The sequence below is a fragment of the Balaenoptera borealis genome, assembly GCF_965194805.1.
Source record: "Balaenoptera borealis genome assembly, chromosome: 10".
Lineage (NCBI taxonomy): Eukaryota > Metazoa > Chordata > Mammalia > Artiodactyla > Balaenopteridae > Balaenoptera > Balaenoptera borealis.
Genome location: NC_138874.1, coordinates 99,210,814 through 99,235,733, shown reverse-complemented (window position 1 = coordinate 99,235,733; position 24,920 = coordinate 99,210,814). Strand labels below are relative to the sequence as shown.

Genomic DNA, 24,920 nt, shown 5'->3' with positions numbered 1-24,920 from the left:
TAACCAAAAAAGTTGATGAGATGTTCTTCTTTAGAGAAGAAAAAGTTAATAAACACAAGAAGAATGACAGAATTAGAAAAATCACTATTTTGTAACACCTAATGAAATAGTGATTGAGCAACAATCATCAATGACTGTTAAAACTATTAAGTGAAAGGTTGATACATCTGCATAAAAGATGACATCACCTGAACCCACTGACCAATTATCACTATCATGGGACAATCAAAAATAACACTGATGCAACAGGAAGTACACAGCACCACCCATGAAGTATTCTTGCCTCAAAAAAGAACATGAATTTAATCATGCCCCTAGATCTACCAACCAGTTTACAAGAAATATGAGGGACAGAACATGTTAAATGACACCATGAGGATTCATTCAGCCAAATCTAGAATGTGGGAAACTCTATAAGAAAAATGGCCCAGTTTCCCAGGTTCTACAAGAAGTAATTGGCATTGAAAAAAAAAAGTGAGAAAGGGAAAACTATTATAGATTAGAAGTACAGTTGACCCTTGAACAACTCAGGGGGTTAGGGATGCCAACTCTCCACACAGTCAAAAATCTGAGTCTAGCGTTACAGTCAGCCCTCCCTATCTGCAGATTCAACCAATCATGGATCATGTAAGTGCTGTAGCACATATTTATTGAAATATATCCACACATAAGTGCACCTGTGCAGTTCAAACTTGTGTTGTTCAAGGGCCAACTGTACCTTAAAAGGTACAAACGTAATGTAGACTTTGTTTGGATTCTAATTCAAACATACCAATGGTAAGATGCCATTTTTGAGAAAGTCTTTCAGAGACTGGGTATTAGATGACACTAAATAGGATTACCTGATTTTATTAATTTTGTGGGATATTATAATAGTATTATATATATTCTTAAAGTCCTATTTATTAAAGATACATATTGAAGTATTTAGGAACAAAATGATAATGTTACCTGAAATTTGATTTAAAAAAACTCCAGAAAAAATGGTGAGGGAGTAAGGGTAGTAGAGAACAGGTGAAACAAGAATGACAAAATGTTGACAGCTGTTCAAGCTGGATGACAGGTACATGAGAGTTCATTACTCTATTTACTTTTGTGTATGTTTAAAAATTTCCATAATACAAAGTCAAAAGAAATTTTACAAAATTTTCTTTTTTTGTTTTAGAATCCTCAAAATCTTGTGAGCTCTAGTTAAAGTTCACCTCTGGGATCTTTTATTGTGGTGTGAGGCCTGATGTAGTGGGAGCTATAGATGAGCAGATCAGTAAGATTCAAACAATTTCTTTTCTGGTTGTTTTTTGTTCCTTAATTCTGCCAAAGACAAATGTTCTGGGGCAGATGTAAAGAGAAATGAAGGGCATGGTACTTTAAAATATAGATATAAAAATTAACATCACCAGTAATAAAACATACCAACATAATGTATCTTCCAGATACAATGAATCGAGAAGGGCACAACATCACTTCTGTGATATTTCTTCCCCCAAATGTATAATACCTCAATCTAATGAAAAAACATCAGACAAACCCAAATTGAGGAACACTGCATAAAATAACTGACCAATATTCTTCAAATGTGTCATGGTCATGAAAGAAAGACTGAAGAAATATCTAATGCAATGTAGGATACTGCACTGGATCCTGGATCAGACAAAGGACATTACTGGGGAAAGTGGTGAAATTTGAATAAGGTTTATAGATTAATTAATAGTATTGCATGAATGTTAATTTCCTGGTTTCAATAACTGTATTATGGTTACATAAGATATTAACATTAGGGGAACCTGGGTGAAGGGTATATGAGAACTCAACAATTTTCTACAGAAAACTTACAACTTTTAAGTCTAAAGTTGTTTCAAAGTGGAAAATTTTCAATATATATATAATCAAGAAAAAAAATTCTATAATTCATACAGGCATTGCTAGACAATGTGACTACATAAAATCTAGAATGCTACATTCAGTGCTGGCAAAAAAGGAAGCAAATACAATGCCACCCAACCTCCCCTCTCTAAATTCAGATACAGGGATGCTAGTGTTTCATTAGCGAAGAAGCTCACTGCCTACCTCGCTCTGAATCAGAACGATCTGAAGAAATAGTTGATCCAATGCTGTCCATTCGTATTCGTTCCATCTCTTGAGGACCCTGCAGCTGTTCCAGTCGCCGCTTTAAAAATCTCTGTTCTCGTTCCAAATTCTCTAGCTGGTGCTGGCTCTTCCTTTCAGCTTCTTCAAGTTTCTAAAATGATAAAGTGATATTTAAGTTTGTGTGAGGTACAGTACAAACAATAAAACTGATTCCTACCTAACATCTCAAAAGATTTCTTCTTTGACAGAGAAAACATGAATGACTATACATATGTGTATATACATAAAAACATACATAAGTATATATTTTTTAAACATGAAAAATAGTTCTTTCTTCACTTGTGTGTGTGTGTGTGCGTGTGTGTAATGAATGCTACATTACTAGAACAGTACAGAATTCTCAAAGTCTGTCTGTCAAGTTACCAGCACAAAAGAGAAACTTGCTCTGCAGTATAGTTTGATGGAAAATTACTGAGAGACATAGCCAAATGAAGTCATCTCCACCAGAGGGCACAACTGCCTTCCTTCAGGGTATCAGCAGAGTAATTGTTATTTTCCTAGTATTCTCAGCTCTTCAAATGACCATGCTGTCAAAACAATTTAATGTAATCAGGTTATGTTGCTCCCATCAGATTAGCTGATAAGTTTTCAGAAAATTTCTCTTGAGGTCAGTTATTAAAGGAGGACACTGTGCTAGCTGATATATATGAATAGGAATCATTGCTAAAAAGAGAGCAGGACTGAGAATCATCAGAAAATATGACAAAAAATTCCTACCTTGATGTGTGCTTTGGCTTTGTTGAGCAAACCAAGTGTTGTGTGCCTGGTGCAATCTGGTCCTAGTGGAATCAGAACTTTTAAGCGTTCTAAACACAGGCGAAGATGAGCTCGTCTAAGAAAGACAAAAAAGTCCAATCAGTACAGCCTGAATATTCCACTAAAAACATCCTAAAGCCTATTTTAAGAAAAATAAGAATTTTCACATTATTCAGTCTATAACCATGTTACGCCCCTAATTCTTCAGTTTCAACAAAGTATCTGCATGCAAGTGCAGGTGTGCCTACTGGTTTTCAGTTTCTGACATTTCTGTTGTACTCTGAAGACATCAGTCACTTCAGATTATTATCCCCAATGGTTATCTCTGTCAGAGGTGATTTAATTTTAACCTGCCCCATAAACTGTCTCAACTGTATTAATGTGGAAGTAGGAAAACATATTTGGGCAACTGTATTTGATTTTGAATGTGTAAAACCACAGGCTAGAGTAGAGGTTTTCAGCTTCAAAGCACCCCAAAATGCTCACAAATTTCCATTTCCTCCCTTCCACCTTTCATTCACACACACACACACACACACCCTTCTCCACAACTGTAGCCATCCTACAGTGTTTGTTATTATGTATTAGGTTGAACCATACAAAATTTCTGATATTCAACCATTTCTCACTTATAAAAATGGCAACTTCATATGATCCAACACAATAGAAACAGCAAAATTCTGTGGCCAGTGAGGACAGGGTTAGGCAAAATATATGGCCCTGAGGTCAATTCTAGCCACTGAAACAACAACCCATAAAATAGTTCCCTATTTCCTAATATCTAAGTGTACCAGCTATCATTAGCTTTTCATTTTTATTTGTTCCCTCTCCCCTCTCTCTTACTACCCCTTACCACCTCCAATTTTCTACACATGGAAAAAAGCCATGACAGAATTCTTCACTAAAAGTCACTGTATTCTTTAATACACCCATCCTGTGGGCAAGTTAGGGAAAATTTCTCCTGTAAATGCTAGCAGAGAGCCTCATGAATTTATATTCCCTATACCCTACAGGAACTATGATTACCATGATGAGAGTTCTGGGTACATAATTTCACCCTGAAACAATACTAGTTCGTATATCTGGTCCTGTGCTTCATAAGGTATAACATAATTCATCAGTTAATAATATATCTGAAAAGAAAACCCACAGATGTGTTCATAGATTAGCTCTATTCCATAAAGAGCCATAATTGAACATTTAGCAACTGTTTCAACTGCCCCACGAACAGAACACATCCTCCATTTTTTCCTCAAAGAGGGCCAAAACGGTCTACTAGCTCAGCCACCGAACTATGCTTTCTCTGTCTTAATACATAAGAAATAATGTTAAGAGACATTCTCAAATGCTAGCAATTTCAAAGAGGAATAGGAGAAGGCAGCCAATTATGTCACTGACAAGTAAGGATGATTAAGGGTAGTGAGGTCAGAGATCTGGCAGATGAATTGTCAAGATTCTTCCAGTACCCACTAGCCCAGCTAGTTAAAGGTCCGCTAGCATTTCCATTCCAAGTCTCTTTATTCAGTTCAACAACTAAAATCTACTAATTGGCTCCAGGCTGAAACCTGACATACCTAATGTGGATAATGAAAAAAAATTTTTAAACTTTCCCTAAATTAAAGGATTATCAATGGATTCCCCTTAATGAGATTAAACAATTTTAAAGTCACTCTCCTCCCCTGCTATGCTACCCAAAATCATAGAACCTTTAGTAGAATTTTCATTTTTAATTGGAAAATCCCTTAGGTGAGGACTCTCACATGATCACAGAGTGCTCTTGCTGAACAGGCTAAAACTAAACAAAATAAAGTCCACATTAAAAAGTGGCTTTGAGATTGGTTCAAGATGGCGGAGCAGAAGGACGTGCTCTCACTCCCTCTTGCGAAAGCACTGGAATCACAACTAGGTGCTGAACAATCATTGACAGGAAGACACTGGAACTCACCAAAAAAGATACCCCACATCCAAAGACAAAGGAGAAGCCACAATGAGACGGTAGGAGGGGCGCAATCACAATAAAATCAAATCCCATAACTGCTGGGTGGGTGACTCACAAACTGGAGAACACTTATACCACAGAAGTCCACCCACTGGAGTGAAGGTTCTGAGCCCCACGTCAGGCTTCCCAACCTGGGGGTCCAGCAACGGGAGGAGGAATTCCTAGAGAATCAGACTTTGAAGGCTAGCGGGATTTGATTGCAGGACTTTGACAGGACTGGGGGAAACAGAGACTCCACTCTTGGAGGGCACACACAAAGTAGTGTGCGCATCGGGACCCAGGGGAAGGAGCAGTGACCCCATAGGAGACTGAACCAGACCTACCTGCTAGTGTTGGAGGGTCTCCTGTAGAGGCAGGGGGTGGCTGTGTCTCACCATGAGGACAAGGACACTGGCAGAAGTTCTGGGAAGTACTCCTTGGCATAAGCCCTCCCAGAGTCCGCCATTAGCCCCACCAAAGAGCCCTGGTAGGCTCCAGTGTTGGGTCGCCTCAGGCCAAACAACTAACAGGAAGGGAACACAGCCCCACCCATCAGCAGAAAAGTGGATTAAAGTTTTACTGAGCTCTGCCCAGCAGACCAACAGCCAGCTCTACCCACCACCAGTCCCGCCCATCAGGAAACTTGCTCAATCCTCTTAGATAGCCTCATCCACCAGAAGGCAGACAGCAGAAACAAGAAAAACTACAATCGTGCAGCCTGTGGAACAAATACCACATTCACAGAAAGATAGACAAGATGAAAAGGCAGAGGGCTATGTACCAGATGAAGGAACAAGATAAAAGCCCTGAAAAAACTAAATGAAGTGGAGATAGGCAACCTTCCAGAAAAAGAATTCAGAATAAAGATAGTGAAGATGATCCAGGACCTCAGAAAAAGAATGGAGGCAAAGATTGAGAAGATGAAAGAAATGTTTAACGAAGACCTAGAAGAATTAAAGAACAAACAAACAGAGATGAACAATACAATAACTGAAATGAAAAATACACTAGAAGGAATCAATAGCAGAATAACTGAGGCAGAAGAACGGATAAATGACCTGGAAGACAGAACGGTGGAATTCACTGCTGTGGAACAGAATAAAGAAAAAAGAATGAAAAGAAATGAAGACAGCCTACGAGACCTCTGGGACAACATTAAACGTAACAACATTCGCATTATAGGGGTCCCAGAAGGAGGAAAGAGAGAGAAAGGACCCGAGAAAATATTTGAAGAGATTATAGTCGAAAACTTCCCTAACATGGGAAAGGAAATAGCTACCCAAGTCCAGGAAGTGCAGAGAGTCCCATACAGGATAAACCCAAGGAGAAACACGCCAAGACACATAGTAATCAAAGTGGCAAAAATTAAAGACAAACAAAAATTATTGAAAGCAGCAAGGGAAAAACGACAAATAACATACAAGGGAACTCCCATAAGGTTAACAGCTGATTTCTCAGCAGAAACTCTACAAGCCAGAAGGGAGAGGCATGACATATTTAAAGTGATGAAAGGGAAGAACCTACAACCAAGATTACTCTACCCTGCAAGGATCTCATTCAGATTCGATGGAGAAATCAAAAGCTTTACAGACAAGCAAAAGCTAAGAGAATTCAGCACTACCAAATCAGCTTTACAACAAATGCTAAAGGAACTTCTCGAAGTGGGACACACAAGAGAAGAAGAGGACCTACAAAAACAAACCCAAAACAATTAATAAAATGGTAACAGGAACATACATATCGATAATTACCTTAAATGTGAATGGATTAAATGCTCCAACCAAAAGACACAGGCTCACTGAATGGATACAGAAACAAGACCCGTATATATGCTGTCTACAAGAGACCCACTTCAGACCTAGGGACACATACAGACTGAAAGTGAGGGGTTGGAAAAAGATATTCCATGCAAATGGAAATCAAAAGAAAGCCAGAGTAGCAGTACTCATATCAGATAAAATAGACTTTAAAATAAAGAATGTTACAAGAGACAAGGAAGGACACTCAAGGGATCAATCCAAGAAGAAGGTATAACAATTATAAATATATATGCTCCCAAGATAGGAGCACCTCAATACATAAGGCAATTGCTAACAGCTATAAAAGAGGAAGTCGACAGTAACACAATAATAGTGGGGGACTTTAACACCTCACTTACACCAATGGACAGATCATCCAAAAAGAAAATTACTAAGGAAACACAAGCTTTAAATGACACAATAGACCAGATAGATTTAATTGATATTTATAGGACATTCCATCCAAAAACAGCAGATTACACTTTCTTCTCAAGTGCGCATGGAACATTCTCCAGGAAAGATCACACCTTGGGTCACAAATCAAGCCTCAGTAAATTTAAGAAAATTGAAATCATATCAAGTATCTTTTCTGACCACAACGCTATGAGATTAGAAATCAATTACAGGGGAAAAACGTAAAAAACACAAACACATGGAGGCTAAAAAATACACTACTAAATAACCAAGAGATCACTGAAGAAATCAAAGAGGAAATCAAAAAATACCTAGAGACAAATGACAATGAAAACACGACGATCCAAAACTGATGGGATGCAGAAAAAGCTGTTCTAAGAGGGAAGTTTATACCTATACAAGCCTACCTCAAGAAACAAGAAAGATCTCAAATAAACAATCTAACCTTACACCTAAAGGAACTAGAGAAAGAAGAACAAACAAAACCCAAAGTTAGTAGAAGGAAAGAAATCATAAAGATCAGAGCAGAAATAAATGAAATAAAAACAAAGAAAATAAAAGCAAAGATCAATACAACTAAAAGTTGGTTCTTTGAGAAGATAAACAAAATTGATAAACCATTAGCCAGACTCATCAAGAAAAAGAGGGAGAGGACGCAAATCAATAAAATTAAAAATGAAAAAGGAGAAGTCGCCACAGACACCACAGAGATACAAAGCATCCTAAGAGACTACTACAAGCAACTTTATGCCAATAAAATGGACAACCAGGAAGAAATGGACACATTCTTAGAAAGGTATAACATTCCAAGACTGAACCAGGAAGAAATAGAAAATATGAACAGACCAATCACAAGTAATGAAATTGAAACTGTGATTAAAAATCTTCCAACAAACAAAAGTCCAGGAACAGATGGCTTCACAGGTGAATTCTATCAAACATTTAGAGAAGCGCTAACACCCATCCTTCTCAAACTCTTCCAAAAAATTGCAGAGGAAGGAACACTCCCAAACTCATTCTATGAGGCCACCATCACCCTGATACCAAAACCAGACAAAGATACTACAAAAAAAGAAAATTACAGACCAATATCACTGATGAATATAGATGCAAAAATCCTCAACAAAATACTAGCAAACAGAATCCAACAACACATTAAAAGGATCATACACCATGATCAAGTGGGATTTATCCCAGGGATGCAAGGATTCTTCAATATATGCAAATCAATCAATGTGATACACCATATTAACAAATTGAAGAAGAAAAACCCTATGATCATCTGAATAGATGCAGAAAAAACTTTTGACAAAATTCAACACCATTTATGATAAAAACTCTCCAGAAAGGGGGCATAGAGGAAAACTACCTCAACATAATAAAGGCCATATATGACAAACCCACAGCAAACATCATTCTCAATGGTGAAAAACTGAAAGCATTTCCTCTAAGATCAGGAATAAGACAAGGATGTCTCTCTCTCTATGTTGAACTATTATTCAACATAGTTTTGGAAGTCCTAGCCACGGCAATCAGAGAAGAAAAAGAAATAAAAGGAATCCAAATTGGAAAAGAAGAAGTAAAACAGTCACTGTTTGCAGATGACATGATACTATACAGAGAATCCTAAAGATGCCACCAGAAAACTACTAGAGCTAATCAATGACTTTGGTAAGTTGCAGGATACAAAATTAATGCACAGAAATCTCTTGCATTCTTATACACTAATGATGAAAAATCTGAAAGAGAAATTAAAGAAACACTCCCATTTACCACTGCAACAAAAAGAACAAAATACCTAGGAATAAACCTACCTATGGAGACAAAAGACCTGTATGCAGAAAACGCTAAGACACTGATGAAAGAAATTAAAGATGATACAAACAGATGGAGAGATATACCATGTTCTTGGATTGGAAGAATCAATATTGTGAAAATGACTATACTACCCAAAGCAATCTACAGATTCAATGCAATCCCTATCAAATTACCAGTGGCATTTTTTACAGAACTAGAACAAAAAATCTTAAAATTTGTATGGAGACACAAAAGACCCCGAATAGCCAAAATAGTCTTGAGGGAAAAAAACGGAGCCGGAGGAATCAGATTCCCTGACTTCAGACTACACTACAAAGCTACGGTAATCAAGACAATACGGTACTTGAACAAAAACAGAAATATAGATCAATGGAACAGAATAGAAAGCCCAGAGCTAAACCCATGTACCTATGGTCAACTAATCTATGACAAAGGAGGCAAGGATATACAGTGGAGAAAAGACAGTCTCTTCAATAAGTGGTGCTGGGAAAACTGGACAGCTACCTTAAAGAATGAAATTAGAACACTCCCCAACACCATACACAAAAATAAACTCAAAATGGATTAGAGACCTAAATGTAAGACCGGACACTATAAAACTCTTAGAGGAAAACATAGGAAGAACACTCTTTGACATAAATCACAGCAAGATCTTTTTTGATCCACCTCCTAGAGTAATGGAAATAAAAACAAAAATAAACAAATGGGATCTAATGAAACTTAAAAGCTTTTGCAAAGCAAAGGAAACTACAAGCAAGACAAAAAGGCAACTCTCAGAATGGGAGAAAATATTTGCAAACGAATCAACGGACAAAGGATTGATCTCCAAAATATACAAATGGCTCATGCAGCTCAATATTAAAAAAACAAACAACCCAATCCAAAAATAGGCAGAAGACCTAAATAGACATTTCTCCAAAGAAGACATACAGACGGCCACAAAGCACATGAAAAGATGCTCAACATCACTAATTATTAGAGAAATGCAAATCAAAACTACAATGAGGTATCACCTCACACCAGTTAGAATGGGCATCATCAGAAAATCTACAAACAACAAATGCTGGAGAGGGTGTGGAGAAAAGGGAACCCTCTTGCACTGTTGGTGGGAATGTAAATTGACACAGCCACTATGGAGAACAATAAGGAGGTTCCTTAAAAAACTAAAAATAGAATTACCATATGACCCAGCAATCCCACTACTGGGCATATACCCAGAGAAAACTGTAATTCAAAAAGACACATGCACCTGAATGTTCATTGCAGCACTATTTACAATAGCCAGGTCATGGAAGCAACCTAAATGCCCATCAACAGAAGAATGGATAAAGAAGTTGTGGTACATACATACAATGGAATATTACTCAGCTGTAAGAAGGAACGAAATCGGGTCACTCGTAGAGACGTGGATGAATCTAGGGACTGTCATATGGCGTGAAGTAAGTCAGAAAGAGAAAAACAAATATCGTATATTAACGCATATATGTGGAACCTAGAAAAATGGCACAGGTGAACCAGTTTTCAGCGCAGAAATTGAGACACAGATGTAAAGAACAAATGTATGGACACCAAGGGCGGAAAGTGGCGGGGGTGATGGTGGTGTGATGAATTGAGAGATTGGGATTGACATATATACACTAATAGGTATAAAATGGATAACTAATAAGAACCTGCTGTATAAAAAAATAAATAAAATTCAAAAAATAAAAATAAAAAAAATTAAAAGTGCCTTTAAACTCTTCATTAGGATTATTATAGCATATGCCTAACAACGAACTCATGTGAGATGACTGGAGGGTGGAGAGAGACTGGTGGTTCTCTTGCAATAATTAGAGGCTCCCAAGGGAGCTCTGAATTCAGTCATCTAAAAAAGTTAACAAAGCAACTAACTAGTAAAGTTAACAAGTATTTTGCCACAGGAATAAATTGTCAATTTTGTTTAAATTATTTAACCCCAGCAATTCAGTGCATATATAGGAACTTTTACTTTTAGCTTAAGAAACTTCAAAATGACTCCTTACTATAGTTTCATATCAAGAAAAAAATGGGTGGGTCAGTTTTCTGTTTTGTGAGATCTAAGTTAAAGTCATATTAACATCTAAGCAGAATTTGCAGCAACATGGATGCAACTAGAGATTATCATACTAAGTGAAGTAAGTCAGACAGAGAAAGACAAATATCATATGATATCACTTATGTGTGGAATCTAAAATATGGCACAAATGAACATATCTACAAAACAGAAACAGACACAGAGATCAGACTTGTGATTGCCAAGGGGGAGGTGGGAAGGGAGAGGGATGGACTGACAGTTTGGGGTTGGCAGATGCAAACTATTACATTTAGAATGGATAAACAACAAGGTCCTACTGTATAGCACAGGGAACTATATCCAATTTCCTGGGATAAACCATAATGGAAAAGAATATAAAAAAAGGAGTGTGTGTGTGTGTGTGTGTGTGTATACACACACATACATATATATATGGATAACTGAGTCACTTTCCTGTATAGCAGAGACTGGCACAACATTGTAAATCAACTATACTTCAATAAAAAAAAAAAGATGAAAAAAAAAAAACTATGCTTTAATGTGAAAAAAAAAAAAAACAATCTAGGCAGAAATCAATTAAAAAGGGACTTCCCTGGTGGCACAGTGGTTAAGAGTCCGCCTGCCAATGCAGGGGACACGGGTTTGATCCCTGGTCCAGGAAGGTCCCACATGCCGTGGAGCAAGTAGGCCTGAGCACCACAACTGCTGAGCCCGCATGCCACAACTACTGCAGCCTGTGCACCGCAACTGCTGAGCCTGCGTGCTGCAACTGCTGAAGCCCGCATGCCTAGAGCCCATGCTCTGCAACAAGAGAAGTCACTGCAATGAGAAGCCCATGCATTGCAACGAAGAGTAGTCCCCGCTTGCCTCAACTAGAGAGAGCCCGTGCACAGCAATGAAGACCACAAAAAAAAGCAGTCCCCCCCAAAAAAAGAGAAGAAATCAACTAACAATATTAAAATGTCTGTTTTCTCTTTTTAAAAAATCATTCAGTTGTATATTACATGACTTTTGTGTACTCAGCAATGATGTTCCAGACACTTGCTTGAGTGGGAGAAGTAAAAAAAAAACGTATATTTTAAGAGTTTATAATCTAGACTACAAAATGAAACATTTTGTTTCATTTAGTTCACAATGAAATGAGTCATACAGGTATCAAGGGCAACAGAATCTGAATAAAAGGAGAGATTGTACTTGGAGAAGGCAGCCTTTTAAAAGAGGTTGAAACTTGACTTTGAACTTGAGGGATGCTGAATTTGTTTATGAAAAAAGCAAGGATTTTCAAGGTAATTAAAAGAGTAAAGGATTCAAAGTGCACACATTGGGACCAAGTTTAAACCAAAAATTAAAAATAGCTTTTTTCATTCAAGAGAAAACAACTGAATTGGAATTCTATAAGGAAATATCAGCCAAGTTCAGCAGTCTGGTGATCTACAATAGCACTGTCAAATCAGGAGCTACCCAGGCCAAAGGAGTCAAGGTGTAAGTAATGCCTAAATGAACAGGGAAGGCAGACTGCCCCTCTAAAATATTTTTTATTAGCCACTATTGAACATTTCTTCAGTCAAGTCAATTTGTTTAGCCATTTTTAAAAATTGAAGTATAGTTAATTTACAATGTTGTGTTAGTTTCAGGTGTACAACAAAGTGATTTGGTTATACATACATTTTTTTTTTTCAGATTCTTTTCCATTATAGGCTATTACAAGATATTGACTATAAGTCCCTGTGCTGTACCATAGGTCCTTGTTGTTTATTTTATATATAGTACTGTGTATATGTTAATCCCAAACTCCTAATTTATCTCCCCCACCCCTACCCTGCTATCCCCTTTGGTAAGCATAAGTTTGTTTTCTACGTCTGTGAGTCTACTTCTGTTTTCTAAATAAGTTCATTTGTATCATTTTTTTTAGATCCCACATATAAGTGATATCATATGATAGTTGTCTTTCTCTGTCTGACTTAACTTCACTTAATATGATAATCTCTAGGTCCATCCATGTTGCTGCAAATGTCATTATTTCATTCTTTTTTATGGCTGAGTAATATTCCATTGTATATATATACACCACATCTTCTTTATCCATTCATCTGTTGATGGACATTTAGGTTGCTTCCAGGTCTTGGCTATTGTAAATAGTGCTGCAATGAACATTGGGGTGCATGTATTTTTTTGAATTTTTATTGAGTTATAATTTACATACCATATAATTCACTTGCTTTACTTGTACAATTCAATGATTTTTGGGTATATTTAGAGAGTTGTGTAACCATCACCACTGGCATGGAGTTTGGTTTTTTTGGGGGGGCCACACTGCATGTGGGATCTTAGTTCCTCAACCAGGGATCGAACCTGCGCCCCCGGCATTGCAAGCATGGAGTCTTACCCACTGGACCACCAGGTACATCCCGCCTGTATCTTTCTGAATCAGAGTTTTCTCTGGATATATGCCCAAGAGTGGGATTGCAGGATCATATGGTAACTCTGTTTTTAGTTTATTAAGGAACATCTATACTGTTCTCCATAATGCCTGCACCAATTTACATGCCCACCAACAGTGTAGGAGGGTTCCACTATTGAACATTTCTTCAGTCAAGTAATTTTAAATGTGGTCCAAGATGCAGTTTATACTAAGAAAACATACCCTGAGATAACATGTCTCACAAAGGCCAGTGATGCCATTTTCCATGTTTTGTAAATAGGGTCCTTCAAAATAGATAATATTATGAAGGATGAGTGGTGAATGATGTCCTCTGCTCTTCTGTGGGGACAAGTGTATGTGTGGGAGCCAAATGTCATTTCCTCCAGTTTTTGTACTTATAAGTGAATCAGGCATTTGGAGAATAGAATAACAAAGGGTTAATGGAAGTTGAACGATAGCAGCTGACCAAGGCGGAGCCACACTTTTCAAAGTTGCCATTCAAATACTGCACACAGTTTTTCACATGTGCTTATATGCCACTTTTAAGTAAATGCAATGGATTCTCTGTGACTGTCAACTGGAAAGTTCAATCAGAAAATCCATTCTCTTCCATGTGTAAGTTTTTTCTCTCCAACAAATTACAAAACGAACTGTATGGCAAAATTCTTCTTCCCTTACAATGGTGCTGTGCTGCTCTCCACCCTTTCCCCCATAGTCTCCCTGCTGGTAACCAGATTGCAAGCTTAACCACCAATGACCTAGAAAGGCATATCTTTTGATGCCATCTGGTTCTTTCTTTTCTTGCCTTCATTCTCATGTGACTGGTGGCTCAGGAGTCTCTTGTACAGAGCTGCCAAATCATGAACTGTAAGACAATGGGGGAAAAAGAGGACAAGAGACAGAGAAGAAAAAAAGCTTGGTTTGATTTGAAAATCCTTATGTACTGAGAAAAAACTTGCAACTATCATGAGACGATGTTTTTCAAGTCTTCAAGGAGTGGAAGAACTGACATAAAGAAGAAGGATTCATGAAAGGCATGGTTCTGTACCTTTAGTCAAAGTAGGGTAAGAAGGTTGGGGAAAGTTAAGGCTGCTGTTCTGAATATTCTGATGAACATTAGACTAACAGTCAATAGGAAAAAACCTCACATTGTAAAATTAACATAATCAGACTTGATGGAAAAAAATGTAGCACCCTGGTTAGCAGTTACTTAACTTTTCACAACGCATCAATAGCTCAATAAAAACTATACAACTAAAATCTTTCCTAATTTAGCGTGAGCGACTGTAAAGCAAAGTTAAGATTAGACACTGCAGCAGGAGGTGCCTTATGAGAAAACTGGAGTCTTGCAGAGAGGGAGGGGGCAAGACAATGGAGAGATGGCAAAGTACTTTTATTTTCAAAGACACTTTGAGGTCTGTTTTAAAATGAGATTTAAAAGTGGGTTTTACCCAGGGGAAGAGGCAATTCCCAGTGACTAACCCTGTTAGAGAGAAGGTCCTATCAGAATTACCCACACCTTCAAAAAGGGCAAGCCCCTTGTGGGAGAAGGAACAATTAGAGTCTGTTTGGCTTTTATTTTGGTAGATTGGGATCATTTTTCCCTGAAAGAACCAGTGCTGCTTTTGATTTCAAACCTTGTAAACTCTACTGCCAAAGTGAAATATCACAGAACATGAGGGGAAATGATTTTGCCATAAAATGGTCCCTGCTAGTAGGTGTGATATTTTAATGCATAGGTATATCAACCAGAAGAAGCACACTATTGAGGGAGGAGAGAGGAAAGAATTCCCTTTCAGAAAGAAATTGCAAGCATCTATCTCACGATGATGTTTTTCAAGTCGTCTCTTGAAACTCTAATCCCTCTGCCCAACAACAATAAGAAATTTAACGCCCGCCCAGCCTCACAAACCATCCATTGGCTGATGCCCTTGGAGGCACGGTCCTTCACTGGAACTTACTTGTCTTTCATTCCTCCACTACGGGATACCAAGACTTTGCCAAGTAACGAAATAAAAATGGAAAACAAGTCAAGCGATAGGGACAGTACTGTATTTTCCTCTCTGTTGAATGTTACGCAATGGGCTGTGAGTCCTCCCTTGAGCCACTTTCTTCAAAGCTGCAGTGGCTTGTGGCCAGGTTTCCCAACTCTCTACACAACACTTTTGCACATGACAGCAACTAGCTGTTTTTCCTACACATTTTGTACTCCAGCATTTCTCTAAAATGTAACATGCTGAGAATTTTCTGAAAATCTACAGTTACCAAAAAAAAAAACTGCCTGCCTCCTTTTCTTATAAAAAAAAATGACATTAAAGATGGATCCAGATATCAAGCACAATCATGCTACACATGAACTTTATTACAAAAAACAAATATGATCATATTCTGCTGTTCAGCTTACTCTGTTTGTGAAATAAGCTTTAGACAAGCTATTCCCATAAAACGGCACATGATAATTATATGCTTCATTTACAACTTATATATTATCTACTTCATAAAAAATAGACTATTAACTTCCAGTGAGTAACTTAGTAAGTGGCATTTCCCTAACGTCGGAATTGACTGTGGTGTCATGGGGCTTAAGGACAATAAAATTAAAACTTAGGAGAATAGCTAGGACCCTCTTCTCACTTTTCAGAAAAAAACTGCTTTCATTAATATTCCTCTTAATTCAACTGGTATCTTGTAAAATAACCAGATAGGAATATTTACAAGTGTTATAATGAAGTTGTAAATTATATAAAGTACATAATATTATGATAATATAAATTATTCTATAGTCACATTTATCCACCTCAGCACTTAAAGGGCTCATCTATATACAAGATAAGAAAATCAGTAAGGTTGAGATACATGTTACTCATTCTTTGAAAACTTTTAAAAATCAGTTTCTCCCAGTAAAATCAAAGTAGTTCTCAGGGTAGGGAGCCAGAGAGTTTTTTGTTTTTTTTTAAGTTATTCTATTTTTTAAAAATAAATTTATTTATTTATGGATTTAAACATTTTTGGCTGCATTGTGTCTTTACCGCTGCGCACGGGCTTTCTCCAGTTGCGGCGAGCAGGGGCTACTCTTCGTTGCGGTGCACGGGCTTCTCATAGCGGTGGCTTCTCTTGTTGCGGAGCACAGGCTCTAGGTGCATGGGCTTCAGTGGCTGTGGCACGCGGGCTTCACTAGTTGTGCGTCGCAGGCTCTAGAGCGCAGGCTCAGTAGCTGTGGCACACAGGCTTAGTTGCTCTGCGGCATATGGGATCTTCCCGGACCAGGGCTCGAACCCGTGTCTCCTGCATTGGCAGGCAGATTCTTAACCACTGTGCCACGAGGGAAGTCACCAGAGAGTATTTAAAGCCAGAAAGTTAAATATAGTATGCCTTCCAGAAGTCATAATTTTCCTCAAAGGTTTGGAAAAAGAACACTATTTTATATAAAAACAAGAACTGATAATAGTGTTTATATAAAATAGTGTTCTTCTTTATTTGAAGAAGACTTCAAATAAATCTTACATTATTTCATAGTACAACCCAGGACCTCCAGGAATCTATGTTAAACTATTAGAGCAAATTACTACAGATCACTATCAGAGCTCGGGACTTCAGAACATCAATTCTGAATTACTGTTGGGATTATGTCTTTCAAAGGTTTAGAGAGAGAGAAAGAGTGGAGCGGGGGAAGTGAGCCGGGGAGAGGTGAGTACTCAATAAATTAATGATGACAGTGACATATTCTTTCTTAAACTACACAGATTCCATGTAGGCTGAAATTTTAGTCTTTACATCTCAGAGATATGAAGAGGATGAAGTGGCACTCAGTCAATAACAATGACCATCAGTAAACAAAGAGCTACATTCTATTATGCCACTGAATTAGATGCTGTAAAAATTTTTTAAAGATGCCAGTAGTAATCTTTATCTGTTTGAAGATGCTATAATTTGGCCTACCACCTTTCCAGCTCCACCTACCATTATCCATTCCCTTTTGCAAACCTCTTCCACAAACCAAAGGTTTGTATTTACGGATTTCTCTACCTGGAATACTCTTTCCTCCACTGTCCTCTAGTGGGCATCTAACTCATTTGTCAGCCCACAGCCAAACTACTGTTTCTTCCATGAGGCCTTCCTTGTCATATCCCTTCCTCAGATAATTAATACTTGATTTTTACACTAATCACACTATATTTTAATTATCTTCTGGATAAGAATGAATCCATACTTCTTAGTCGTTTTAGTTCTTCCAATACCCAAACAGAATGACTGGCCCACAGTGGGGAGAAGGGATGTAACAATTTCTAGTGGATATTTCTGGGCCTCCCTAACTCAGCAAAGTTGAGGTAAAAATACAGGGGCCTCCAAACAGTATAATCAGATGGCAGGCCAACATTCATGAGAGATTTGCTTATGGATGCCAGAACTCTATACTTTGGTGTGCAGCTGTGGTCGCCACCCAAGATGACTACACGTAGAGTAACTGACAATCTCCAACCAACTCTTGTTAAGAGTAGACATGAAGCAGAGGGTTGGGAACTGCATCCATTTACAAGAGAGTGACTTATCAAAGTATTTACAGTGATGGGGGACTAGGTCAACAATATCAAATAAAATTCACAGATAATTTTTTTAAATCCATTTTTTTGGTCACCAATATCAACTTTCTGACCTTACTGACAGGCCTCCTAGCAAGTAGAAAACCTGACTGATAAGTCTGGCCTCTGTTCCAGCTGTTGTTCAAGAAATGGTGATAATAACAAGTATGATGACAGGAAGGCAATTATTAAGGAGAAAATAGAAAAAAAAAATAGCTAAGAAAACCCAGGTATGAGGGGAAAAAGTCTAAAAAGAAATACTCCACAATGCAAGGGGGAAAAAAATTAAATGAACAGTTTTTATCTCATTTGATAAGATGAGAAACTCATGTCTCCATAGTTTTACAAGCTCTCAGGACTGCTGATCCCTTGAAGCCTACAGTACAGAACACATAAATTATTTCATTTTTATTGTTCTGCATTCATCTCTAAGGGAGACTTGACTCTTGACAGCCTCATGTGAAAAAAATAATTAAAATCTGGTTCCAGAGGCATATGTTCTCTACTGAAACTCCCACAAGGAACCCAATCTCCAAAGTGATTTAACGGAAATTGCTCACTTGATATCCATTCTGTGCTCAACTTAACTTCCATGCATATGTCTCATTCCCTCTCATATCTGTTTACAAGAATTTTGTTAAAAAAAAAAAAAAAAACTTGATCATTCATTCACCATATTTCTTCTTTGGTCACACAAGAACTTTCTGTGTTCCAAGTTTCAAAGTCTGGGAAATAGGGCTACATCACTGGTGAAAACAGTGGCAATTTGTTCTAAATACAAAATAGCTTATTTTCCTTTGGCAACTCTCCAGGGTTTTGGGTGGAGGGAAAGGATACTGCTCTCTGGAGAGATCAGGCTCTGAACCTGGCCTACTGTCAAAACTTAGCTGTGGGTGGGAGAGAAATTTTTTTAAATTATTTATCTTTCACATCAATTTGGAAACTGATTAAAGATTTTTGCATTATTAACAGTTTTTCTACTCTTCAGTCTTTTGTTGGTGTTCATCCCTATTCTGGCAGCCCCCATTGGCTGATTTAATGGTACCAAGGGGCTGAGAAGTGTTGCTGTCCAAAAGAAAAAGCATTCTCTCACAGGGACTGGGAAGGCAATCTGCAATCACAACAGTAGCTACTTGTTAATTTTCTATTTGAAACACAGTGATGTCAATAGTATTGTACCCTGCCAGCCACCATGGGGTAAAGTACATTTTGAAACCAAAACAAACTTCCTACGTGCTGGCAAGTCAGATTTGAGACACAGTGATAACTTTCTGTAAGACACTGCCCTAGTTTTATATACAAAATGCACACAACAAGCATCAGTCTATTATTCTGTAAGAGTTTAAGTCTGCCTCTCACAGCTCCATTCCTACCCACAGCCCAGTACAATTTATCAAATCACAGTCCAGGGTGGAAGAGGGAAAGGAAGAACTATTGTTACTGACCTCTAATAAAATGGCGATCCTGCTTAGCACAAACAGCACACTCCAAGAATGCTTTGTAATGTAGATGTTCATTTAGAAGCATAAAATGAAAATAGCGTGATACCTTTAAAAATAGTCCCACTATTAAGATGTGATTAGTGTAATAGTTCACTTTAAGGAGGTGTATGCACTTAGGAGGAGAGGCACCTTTCTTACATGAAACAGAAACACTCTGGCCTAAGAATTAATGCATCCCTGGAAGATGAATATTCACAATTTGTACTGAATATAAGTAACCTGAAATAGAGAGCTAAATGACTAAAACTGGTGACTATGCTTACTACTAGCAGACGGCAAATGGTTTGGCATTGCTGGACATCTGCCAATTTAGTCAATCCAAGCCAGGGATTATTTTTAAAGCCCCATTTTAGTAAAATTTCCCCAAAATCAAAATGTGGGGTTTTCTGGTTTTGTTTTTGCTTTGGGGAGGTAAAATTTGGGGCAGGAAAAAGGGTGCCAAAGAGCAATTGTTGGCCAGGTGTAATTTTTAAAAAAACTAATCCTGAGGTATTTGTAGGGCATTTGGAACCTTTTAAAAAATAAGATTCACAGAATTTTAAAATAAGATTCACAGAATTCACAGTCCTGACAATGACAGAGAATTAATGTTCTTATGTCAAAGTTACTTAACTCCTCTGATCTTTCTCTTTCATTATATACTGTATCACATTTTTTTCTGACCACAAAGGGCCCAACTGAAGAGTAGTTTTTGAGAGTTACTTTTGGAGGCAGCCTCGCATAACAGCTGGCACCAATCCTGGACATGCTCTTCTCTGATAAAGCAGAAAATTTTTCAGTGTTGTATTAGGGCACTGACAGAAGAGCATTTTTAGGCAGGTAGAAAGTGAACATGCCTTAAGAACTACTTTACTTTAAAAAACCCTTCTGAAAAGGAAAGGTATTCAAAGGATTAAGAACAATTACAATAGTCTCCTAAAAGGTAAACTTTTATCAGTAAAAGACTGAGTTCAAATTAAGACTGGGTTGCAACACTACACTTTGTGGCTTGTTTCTATTTATATTTGTCTAAATCTTAGTTTGACTCTCCTCTGGATAAGCCCAGAAAAAAATTAAATGAGAGAAGAATCAGAGATATAATATTTATTTTGTATGATTCCAGCCTCAAGGCAATACCATTATAGTTTTCTGTTCAAGGACTGCTACAAAGTGCCATTACACTTTGATTCCAGGAGAACAGCCTTGAAAAATCTATATTGTTCTGTGGATTTGAGAAGAAGGAAAAGCCATGCTGAGGGAACATGTTCCATTTTGTTACCACTCAATCAAAATCCTGGCTGTTCATGGGGGAGGTTGTGTGGCTCTCTCACTTAAGTATATTCCAACAACAACAACATAAAAACTGTTGCTTCAGCCAAAGAAGGGGGTAGAGTTAGGAGGTTAAGTTTGCCCAACTTGGCCACAGTTCCTTTCAGTTATTAGAAATACTACAGGGTGAAAGTCTTGGAACATCTTCCAGGATCACCAACATCTCTAATCTCAGGGAACAAAAGATACATGAAGGATCCTTTGAAATAAAGGAAAATAAGACCCAAAATTTATTCAGTATTCTTCTAGACACACCAATATTTCCTGAATATTGCAAGCCAACAAATACATGTTTCTTCCTTCATCTGACCCAATACACCCAGCAGTAAACTCCAACAGCTTTCAAGGGAGTTCTAAGAGCCCAATATCACCAAACTGCTCTTTAGGAAAAGCCTCCTCCATTTCAAAAATAGCAGTCTTGCAAAGCCGTTCAGCTCTATCTAAACTGTGTTATGTTTACAAATGTTTTAACTGCGAAGACGGAATTTCCAATTGAAAAAGAACCTTATTTAGAAGACACTGAATTTTTTTTACAGCTATGCCAAATACAAGCTGTTCTGTAAAGGAATAATTGTGAATCCAGCTGGATTAAAATGAATCAAGAGAGAAAAACCATACAGACGTTACAACCCTAGAGAAAAATGCAATAATTGGTCACACCAATGATTCAAATGCCAAAGAGTAAGTTTTGTCAGTGACACCAGCAGGCTCAGGGAAACTATGATGATTGTCCTACATGACAATACATGTATATTACAGAGACATACCCCTAACATCTTCTTACTAAAGTCAAATAGCAATGTTTTTTCAAAGAACTGATCTAGATTGGTTTGACTTTATTTTCGTTTTTTATTAGGGTAATAAGTCCCTATGTAGTTAGCACTCACTGTGTACAGTAGGACTGTCCTTCTTTTTAATCCGAAAATTCCTCCTTCAAGCTTTCCAAGCTTCAAAGGAGTACACTTCCTAATTCTAGTCTGTTATGATTTTGGTGAAAAAATCTTAGTTGTATTCTTTATTAATTTCCAGATTTCTCCTTTGTTCTAATTTAGCTATTGCATTTCCAGATTAGAAAGATATTTTTCTCATTTAATTTTAGATTATTTTAAAGGCTCAGCATTGCCCTAATTACTTTGGGATAAAAGTACTGGAAAATAAAGGATTCTATAAAAAAATAGATTTTTTGGTAATGGCATAAAATCCTACATCAACCTCCCATATCAGGCAAACTTAAGAGTGACAGGTTGTATGTTGAAATTTTTAAAAGTCAACGATCTAAGGTTGATGTACTAGAGCAGGCACAGAGTTTACAAAGGCACAGGATTTCTCACAGATATATCTTGTTCAGGGTTCTATATTAAAGGATAAATTGAGACACACTCAGACGAAATATAAGTTACAAGGGGAAACACATGATAGCAAAAGTTACTTGGCTCTTCATCATAAAGGGCTTACTGGAGTACAGTGAACATCTTCAACAGTACTCCAAAACAAAATGACATCCAAGAGATTCTGGAGAGCTAAGAAAACTGGCCTTTGGTGTTATCCTTATTTACCTGAAGCTACAGCAGATGTACCTGCCCCAGCTGAAGCTTTTGGCTCTTTTCACAAGACACTTGGGCATTCATCTACACTGCCAGTACAAAAGAGGGAGAACCCTAGTAGACACCCCTTCAGAGGGAAAACATAGCCATTACAAATGACACTGTATTTTAGCTGTCATTAAAGAAATACCAGGAAAGAAACTATAGATTAAGAGAATAAAAAGGCTTTATCACATTCTCTAAATGTAGTCCCAGGCCCATATCTGTCTTATCCATGCTGAATAGCTGAAAGTCCACTTTCACCCCAGAACAAGTGACAAATTATCCTTTAATGACTGAAAGAACAAAAAAGTTTCAGATGCAACATTTCTCCTGAAAACCCTTTCAAACACACTGACAATGTTTTAAAACCAATTTTGGCAAACTCCTACAGAGAATCATGCAAGTCACAGGAATAATCACTCGTAACTAAGTTGTTCATACAAGCTTCAGCCCATGATAACCCCCTGCTTTGAGTTTACCACAATTCCCATCTGGAACACACACAACTTAGCAGTTAATTACATACTGTTTGCAGGGGCTTTATAATTTTGTCTTCTACCTAGTTAGACTAAATCCTCAAAAGCAGGGCCTGGGATTTCTCCTCCTTTTATCCTATCCCCAGTACCTAGCACACAGTCAATGCCTAATAAATGCTTGTCAGTTGATCTATAATTATCTTTAGGAGTCCTTTGTCAGTGCCAGGAATTAAGCCACTTCAAATGAACTCCCATTTCCACACAAAGATTTTAAATCAGAAAACATGATCCTGGGGTTAACAGTATGTAAGCCTGTTAAGAGACATTAGCATAGACATCTGACCATTACCAATAACTTATAAGTCATCCTAGATTGATATTCAAAGGAAGTTCAAAACAAATTCTAAATTTTCAAGATCAAGGAAACTTGAAACAAATCCTAAACCTAAATTTTCAACATATTTCTGAGTTAAAATAAAAGTGCAAAAGGTGGATGAGGGGAGAGAGTTACGGAGAGGTCAAATAGTACCTTAGCTGAAACAGTAAAACTGCTGCTAAAAGACAAAAATTGTTTATTCCTAACCCCTGTCTTTGGGACCTGTACTAGCATCCAACCAACTCTTCAAAGTACTCAAAGCGCTACCAAAAATGTTGAGAAACCTCCAATAAACCTTCACCTGCCGAGCAAAGGTAAGGCCATTTTGCAAATTGAAGCTGCTAAGTTCAAACATATGTTTGAGCTCCAGCTTTGTTAGGTCTAAACCAAGAAATCCTGGACAGAAGTAAAATACAGTTCCTTATATCATTTCCAAAAAAGCTTCTCTGTAGAGGACTACCATCTGAAAAAAAATTATTTTTAAATTAAAGCACTAATCAGAAAATACCCTGAAGCTCACATTTAAAAATCCATTTTTTCCTACTCCATTCAAATGTTACTAAACTAAGCATGTTGACAACAATTTTAAAATAAAATGAATTTTACTGTAGCAAATTGTAAGGCCAATTAAAAGTTTAGAAAAATGACAGCAAATATCTATTAACTTTATCACAAGTAAATTAATCTACATATCTTTGTCAGTATGAAAATAAAAAATCTAAGATCTCAAGAATAGGGGAAAACTAACCACTAGTATCTTTCCTTCTAAGCAGAGCAGATCAAAGAGTGCTAAACATGATTATTTTTAAAATTTCTAATAAAATGCTCAACAGAGCAAGAACAAGTTTTTTTTTTTTAATTTATTTATTTTATTTTATTTATTTATTTTTTATTTATGGCTGTGTTGAGTCTTCGTTTCTGTGCGAGGGATTTCTCCAGTTGCGGCAAGCGGGGGCCACTCTTCATCGCGGTGCGCGGGCCTCTCACCATCGCGGCCTCTCTTGTTGCGGAGCACAGGCTCCAGACGCGCAGGCTCAGTAATTGTGGCTCACGGGCCCAGCTGCTCCGCGGCACGTGGGATCCTCCCAGACCAGGGCTCGAACCCGCGTCCCCTACACCGGCAGGCAGACCCCCAACCACTGCGCCACCAGGGAAGCCCGACAAGAACAAGTTTTAATACACCATATCTGAAATTCACTTAAGTAGTTACGGATCACTTTCTATTTACTAAACTTGTTACCTTTACTTTAATTACTTCACAGCTTTCAAGTGAGCCAAACTCATAGCTACTTTATAAACAAATACACACACACACACACACACACACTTTTAAATTCAGGCATAAAAGAAACGGCTCTAGATGAATACCTATGAGCACCAATTGGCCATTTCAATAACAATCTATTTGTCTAGAAGCATTTATGGAAATTCTCAGCATTCTATGATGTTTTCCTAAAGCCATTAATTCTAAACTAAGAGAGACATTAGCCTTCCAAAAAAGAATGTCTTTGGAAGCAACCTAAATGTCCATCGACAGAGGAATGGATAAAGATATGGTACATATATACAGTGAAATATTACTCAGCCATAAAAAAGAATGAAAGAATGCCATTTGCAGCAACATAGATGGACCTAAAGATTATCATACTAAGTAAATAAGTCAGACAGAGAAACACAAATATCATATGATATCACTCATATGTG

At 37.5% G+C, this 24,920-nt stretch overlaps 1 protein-coding gene across 3 annotated transcripts in view; it reads right to left on the bottom strand.

Annotated features, from left to right (window-relative positions):
- Positions 1-24,920, bottom strand: part of MXI1 (MAX interactor 1, dimerization protein) — an 87,426-nt gene that overhangs the window by 6,961 nt on the left and 55,545 nt on the right. For all 3 annotated transcript variants that reach the window (XM_082408469.1, XM_082408470.1, XM_082408471.1), the window contains exons 4-5: positions 2,866-2,980; positions 2,068-2,239 (exon numbers count right to left, since the gene is read on the bottom strand). In XM_082408469.1, the coding sequence (XP_082264595.1) occupies positions 2,068-2,239; positions 2,866-2,980 (287 nt within the window). The remainder of the gene's footprint in view (positions 1-2,067; positions 2,240-2,865; positions 2,981-24,920) is intronic.